Consider the following 7,337-nt stretch of genomic DNA (forward strand, 5'->3'; position numbering starts at 1 on the left):
ATGCCAGTTTCATTGGTTGGTGAATCTAGTTTGAACCATTTCACTCTTATTTTAACCTTCAGACATGATTTTAAAAGGAAGTTGAGCGCAAGAAGAAGTTCCTGTTAGAATGACCCAGAAGTTCCCGCATCTGGATTCCCGCATCACTTCACACTGTGACGGCAGAACCGGTGAGTGTGGGCTTTGGAGTCAGACCGCCAAGCCCAGGTCTGAGACCTGCCACTTGCTAATGGCTTTCTCAGCCTCAGCCTCCTTACCTGTAGGGATAAGAATAGTATTTCTTTGTGGCGCAATTTTGAGGATTCAGTGAAAGGTCTTAGCACTGATGTTTGCACAGGGTAAGTGGTAGTGGATATTATAGTATCACTTTGTTCCCTTCTCCAAGCAGGTATTCTGGTTTCTGTATGATTAAAAAAGGTTTCATGAAGATAGTCAACATGCTAGATTGATTTTCCTTGCCTCCTACCTGTTGGTCCAGTGACATCAGTGCAGGCAGGTGGCTGGAGCAGCTGCCAGGTGAGGTGATCTGAGGCTTGGGAGAGCAGAGTGAGGGAGTTCTGAGTTCACTACCAGCAGAAACACTGTGCTGGGGTGGGCCAGGATTGAGGCCCCAAGCTCCCAAGGCTGAGCCTTCTGGTCCCCTGTCATGTAGACATCTCTCCTGCTCCCTGCCTTCGGGGACCTCGTAGTCCCTGTCCAATTTAAAGTTCAGACTCTGCAATGACACAAGTTTGCAGGCTTGGCACGACGGGGCTTCAGAGACCCCAGGTTTCCTGTGCTGCCCCAGGAGGGCCTGGCTGGGTGAGGTGGGCAGAGGAGAGACACCGGACAGGAATCTGAAGACCGGGTCTCACTGCAGCCCTGCCCCTTGGACCTGAGTCTTGGGGGCTGTGAAATGGGGTGTCTCCTGGCAGGAGTGCTATGGGAACCTGTGCTCATGAAAGGCGGTTGTTATAGTTTAGTCGCTAAGTTGTGTCTGACTCTTTTGTGTCCCTGTGGACTGTAGCCCACCAAGCTACTCTGTCCATGGTTTTCCTGCACAGAAATACTGGAGTTGCCATTCCCTTCTCCAGGGGATCTTCCCAACCCAAGAGTCGAAATTGTGTCTGCTGCATTGGCAGGCGGGTTCTTTACCACTGAGCCACCAGGGAAGGTTAAGGAAAGGGAATTGCTGTACAGGATGAGGCTCTGGGCCCCTGTGACGGATATAAAGTCAATGATTGAGCGGGGTGTGTGAGTTTCTGCAGGTTCTCTTTTATGTTTCCCTTCCCATGCCATTCTCTTTCTTTCACAAGAAAGAATGACAACTTGACAGACTAAAAACAGACTTAAATAATGCAGCAGCAATTCACATTTCCTGAATAAACTGTGATATGTCTCTGGGAATATCTTTTTGTCAAGAACACAGGTCAAAATAAAACATTGGAAGATTGTCACCACTTGTTTTCTAACTGCTGAGGAACGGGACCGTCTTGCCACTCTGTGGATGCCCGCAAACCAGCTCCCCCCAGCCCTCCTGCCACCTCCTATTCTTTTCTTCCCCATCTCTCAGGCTGACTCTCAGGGTGATGTGATATCCACCCAAATAACCCGGAAGCTCAAGCACCAAACCACAGTCTCCTTCTCCCTCAGCCATCTCTGCCATCAGCCCAATGTCCCCAAGAGGTCTCAGCTCCACCCTCCCTGCCTGACCGCCCTCCTGGGTCAGGCGCCATCCATGCGTCCTCACTTCCTTCCCTCGGGCATGGGCGCGTCTCCTCTGTGCTCCATCTGGAGCCACGTGATCTTCCATTTCTCAAAAGTAATGCTATCTTTTAAGTTCAAAGTCATGTTCATTTTAGAAGTATTGAACAAGGTTGGAAAGAATGATTAAGAAAGCAATATAAATCTGTAACTCCATCACCTGTAGGAAACAATTGTTAATATTTTGTCATAATTTTCCAGGAATTTCTATATACATACTTATTCATATATTCTTAAGAAAATATCATTAAAAAATTGAGATTATATTGAGTACAAAGTTACTTGTTCTACCTTTTTATGTTAATTACAGTGTGGACATTTCCCATCATCAATTATTCTTCAAAAAATAAGATTTACAATGGCTGTGTCACAGTCCATCATTGGGCTCCACCAGAATTTATTTACACATTCTGCCCCAGTTGGACATTATGAGTCTTACAAGTTTTTGTTACCAAAAATACCTCTGTGAGTAATATATAGATAGATAAATAGATAAATCTTTGTACCTGTAATAATTTTCTCTGAGTAATTCCTAAAAGTAGAGGTGTTGGGTCAAAGGGTATGATGTTTTCAAGTGTCTTGATTCATACCCACAACTTACTTGGCAGGAAGTTCATATAAATTTATTCCCACCCTCACCAGCTATGTGTGATATTACCTGCTTCACTGCACCATAGTTAGCAATATATGTTAGAAAAATTCTTTGCCACTTTCATGGGTGAAGAATGGTGTCTAATCAGTGACCCTGCTAAAAGTAAGTGTGATTGTAAACTCCCAGTCCCCACAGCATAAAGTCCAAACTCCTGTCATGGCATCAAAGGCCTAGCAGAACATCTCTGCAGAAGCTTCGTCCTGGCTTGGTCAGCTGTGGGCTGTGGGCTGTGCTGCTCTCCTCTGTGCCTCTGTTCTGACCAACAGAGGAAGCAGGAAGAGGGACTGGAGGGTATCCAAGGGCTCAGATTGTGCTTACCCACAGGGCACAGGAGAGCTGGCCTGATGCTTGGCGGCTGAGCTCTCCCATCACACAAGATGGTACCACCGAGGCCAGAGGGGGCAGGGAATGGAGATGCTCTCAAGTCTGAGTCCGTTTCCTCTATATGTTCAAACCTGGGAAGAGGCTGTGCTCCAGGAAGAGGGGGAAATGGCAGGGTCTTAGTAGGTGGGTTGAAGACGGGTGAAGCAGAGTCTCCCCAAGGCCACATGAAGCCTGGATGCTCAGTGGGGAGGCAATGGAGCGGCTGCAGCTAAAGCGATAGAGGAAGCCAGACCTTCAGCTGCTCCTGGTGACCAGTGACCCAGGGCCTGGGCTGGGCTGGAAATCTTGGAGGCTGGACCTCGTCACTGCCTCTGCTGTCACCTCCCCAGGTGCCAGACTGTGCCTGTCATCTGTGAACTTCATCTCAGCTCTGCTCAGATTTGGGGAGTACCCCAGGCTCTGCTCTACACTGATGTGTTTTCTGTTTATTTAAGAAACCAGTGTGGGCTTGGGGTTGGGCAGGGCCAGACCTTGGGACAGAGTGAAATCCGGTACTACTGGCTTTTAGAGCAACATTGAAATAAAGCAGGAGGAGCACAGTGAGAGGGCGCAGAGTGGGGAGGAGGTGGCATTCAAGACGGGCCTTGAGGTGGGGGGAGGGGAGTTGGGGCTTAACAGATTTACAGTACTATATATAAAACAGGAAAACAACAAGGACCTCATGTGTAGCTTAGGGAACTACATTTTAAAAATAAAAAGACGGGCCTTGAGGATCAGGCAGTCCTTTTACACATGGAGCTGTGTGCTGGGTGGGGGCTGCCTTGTGGGAAGAACCAATAAGGGCACAGAGCTGGATATTGCTGGGCGCACCGAGGCTCCTGTCGGGTTGGTGTGTGCTGCTGACAGGAGGGAGTCTGTGGGGCACAGGGCGGGGAAGGCGGTTGACCATGACCAGTAGGGCCAGGTTGCAGGGGCCTGGAATGCCCCCAGTGAAGCCCTTTCTCTTCATCCTGAGAGCTCTGGGAGCCATTCAGGGGTTTCAGTCAAGAGAGAGACATGATCAAATAGGCTTTTCTGAAATATCCCTCTGGATGACCCTTGGAGGATAGGTTGGGAGGAACAAGATTGAAATCTTGAGGCCAGCTGGGAGGCTGGTGTGAAGACGCGGGGAGTGATGCTGAGAGCTGGCCCAGGCTCTGCCTGGGGAAGGAACAAAGGCGGAATCATGAGCTCAGATCTGCGGCAGGATCAGTGGGAGGTGGTGCTGCCTGTCTGGGTTGAAGATTCCAGACCCCCAACCCTGTGCCCTACCCATCCTTTCTGTAGCAAAGGCAGACCTGACCTGCTCACCTGCAGGGGCCCTGGCCGCCCTCACCTGGAGGTCTGTATCCCACCCCACACCTTCCTGGCAGCCTCCTTCACCTCCCTGTTCCTCAGGCTGTAGATGACGGGGTTCAGCATGGGTGTGACCACAGCGTAGAGGACCGTGAAGACCTCGTCAGAGACACGGGCCTCCTTGCTCTTGGGTTTCATGTACATGAAGATGACGGTGCCGTAGAAAAGCATCACCACCGCCAGGTGTGCTGAGCAAGTAGAGAAGGCTTTGCAGCGCCCGGCGGCTGAGGGTACCCTCAGGGTGGTGGCCAGGATAAGCGTGTAGGACAGGCAGATGAAGGCCAGGGGCACGGGCAGCAGCAAGATGGCACCCACCAACAGCAAGACCTCACTGATGGACGTGTCACCACAGGCCAGCTTCAAGACTGCCAGGATCTCGCAGGTGAAGTGACTGACCACACGGTGGCCACAGAAGGGCAGACTCATGGCAATGACTGTCTCAGTCACTGACTTGAAGAGACAGAGGACCCAGGCGGCTCCCGCCAGCGACCAGCAGAGCCGCTGGCTCATCAGCACAGGGTATCTAAGGGGCTGGCAGATGGCCAGGTAGCGATCATAGGCCATGATGGCGAGCAGCAGACACTCTGTGGAGCCTGTAGACAGACTCAGACACATCTGAAGTGCACAGCCAAGAAAGGAGATGGTCTTCTGGGCTGACAGGAGGTGGACAAGCATCAGGGGCACAAAAGTGGACGTGTAGCAGATGTCCAGGATGGAGAGGTTGCCCAGGAAGAAGTACATGGGTGTGTGTAGGCGGGCATCCAGCACGCTGACCGCCACGATGCCTGTGTTCCCCAGCAGGGTCACCAGGTACATGGCTGAGCACAGAGGGAATAGCAGGTGCTCCAGGGCAGGGTAACCTGAAAATCCTTTCAGGAAGAACTCAGACACCTCTGTGCTGTTGACTGGCTCCATATCAAAGAGCTCTGGAGGGATGCATGTCTGGGAGGCAGGAAAAGAGGGTGCAGGGTGGTGGGGAGCCCACAGAGTCTCTTTAGGGGTGAAGCATATTGCTAGGGCCTTTTCGAGCCCTGACGTATTTTCTCTCTGAGACTTTGAGCAGTCCCCATACTTCTTCCAGTTTTCAATAGATACACGTGAAAAATGAGGATTGAGATGGGTCAGAATTTCTCTGAGAGAGTGTTAATGGAAATCTGGGCAATCTGGAAAAGCAATTTGAAACAACGTTGGATTAATCCAAAGTAAATAATTTACTGCGGAACTTCTCAGAGTTGTTAGCACACCACTGTGATTTGTGACTTTCTAAAAGTGATGCAGAGAGTAGGTAGTTCCCAAACTTATTTGACCATAGATCCTCCTTTCACAGAGCACCCATTAACCTTCTGCAAATAAATATTCTAGCAGCATAGTTTCAGGAACAATGGGCTGGATGGAAGGTCCTCAAATCTTAGGATCACCTGTAAAGATTACATGAGAAACACCTGGAAAGTTTGTGAAAACACAGAGTTTCTATCTTATTAAGTTTGAGTGATGCTGTTCTGTTGGTCAGGGGACCACACGTTGAGACTCACTGGGCTAGATAGTCTCTGAGGGTCCTCCTGGCTTTCAGGAAGCCTTGAGTTACATCACACTGTTCCCACTGATGGAGATGCCTGTCTCATTTATCCCCCAGCCTGAAAAAAACCCTGACTTGCCTCTGCAGTCAGCTCTGGTTTCCATGCATGAAGCACACGTTCTCTATATGGAGGGGCTCCTGGCCTCTGAGCCTATTAGGGGCTCGTCCGCCTGTGAGCCCATAAATCCTGCTTCATCAGCTACTGCAGATTGACCTTCAGAATTGATCTTCACCATATTCATTAGAAGGACTGATGCTGAAACTGAAGCTCCAATACTTTGACCACTTGATGCAAAGAGCTGACTCATTACAAAAGACCTTGATTCTGGGAAAGATTGAAGGTGGGAGGAGCAGGGGAAGACAGAGGATGAGATAGTTGGATGGCACCACTGACTCAATAGACATGAGTTTAAGCAAGCTCCGGGAGTTGATGATGGACAGGGAAATCTGGCATGCTGCAGTCCATGGGGTCGCAAAGAGTTGGACATGACTGAGCAACTGAACTGACTACTGATGTGTTTTTGAGTGAAAATTTGATGGACCTTTCAGCCTGCCTCCTATTTTCTCTGAACCTGAGCCAGGGCTGCTTGGGCTTCATGAACTCCTAGGCATCAGAGTGGAATATGCTCTGAGAGATTAATCCATTGGAGCTCCCACTGGGCAGGTAGGAAAACTGAGGCTGCACAGCAGGTTCCTGGCAAGGTGAGTCTAGAATCCTGTTCTCCTACCAGCATGACAGCTGCACCGAGCTCACAGCAGATGTTTGCTTCTGTTAAACCCTAAATATTGGTTGTTCTTTCATCACCCTAGATGGACATCTTTCTCCTAAGTGTCTCCCCCTACTCCCAATCCTCTCACCAGCTAAGGAGCAGGACTTAAACTTTCCCTAGTGTTTTGGGCTCTTGAAGCCCGTGGGACACTGTCCAAGCCTGGGTCTGGGTTGGGCACCAGTTCCTGTCAACACCACCCATGCAGGAGACAGTTTCCTTCTGTTAGTCCTCCCAAGTTTATTCCTTTCAGAATTGAGTTCCTATCACACTCCAGACATGGTGCTAGGCACCAGGGAAGGAATGAGAACACGTGTTCCCCCAGGCCAGGAAGCCTAAACCATTCCCTGATAAAAATCCTCTCCAGTTCCTACCTGAGCCTCATTCTGCTTCTGCTTGCATGCCTCTAGTGACAGGAAGGTTACTCCCTTAGACACACTTTTATTTTTGCTGTCAGGCCACTCGAAGCATCACGAAATCCTTCCTGATGTGGACTCTCTCTGGGTCTCCCTGGGCCTCCACCACCCAGTCAGGCCCAGGCTGGGGCCTCTGTGGACTATGCCCTCACATGCACAGATGCGGTGTCCCGAGATTTGCATGCTGCCTCGGGGGCGGAGGGGACTTTCTGCAGCAAAGAGAGCACTGGCCTTGCCCTGGGATCTCAGATAGAAGGTCTTGCCTCAGTTTGACTGTATCTAGAGACGTTGTGTTCTTGCCTGGAAAATCCCAGGGATGGGGGAGCCTGTTGGGCTAACGTCTATGGGGTCACACAGAGTCGGTCATGACTGAAGCGACTTAGCAGCAGCAGCAGCAGCAGAGACGTTGCAGGGTCAGGAGAGTGTGAGCTGTGAGCTCCCTTCAAGTTTCAGCAGGGAAACTC

General features: G+C 50.3%; 1 protein-coding gene across 1 annotated transcript; it reads right to left on the minus strand.

Annotated features, from left to right (window-relative positions):
• Positions 1-4,090: 4,090 nt before the first annotated feature.
• Positions 4,091-5,029, minus strand: LOC129557331 (olfactory receptor 13J1-like). Its single transcript, XM_055427890.2, has one exon. It carries the CDS (start codon positions 5,027-5,029, stop codon positions 4,091-4,093), a length of 939 nt encoding a protein of 312 aa, XP_055283865.2.
• Positions 5,030-7,337: the final 2,308 nt, after the last annotated feature.

This window comes from Moschus berezovskii, chromosome 7, assembly GCF_049115385.1.
Source record: "Moschus berezovskii isolate FMDL1 chromosome 7, NW_MosBer_1.0, whole genome shotgun sequence".
Lineage (NCBI taxonomy): Eukaryota > Metazoa > Chordata > Mammalia > Artiodactyla > Moschidae > Moschus > Moschus berezovskii.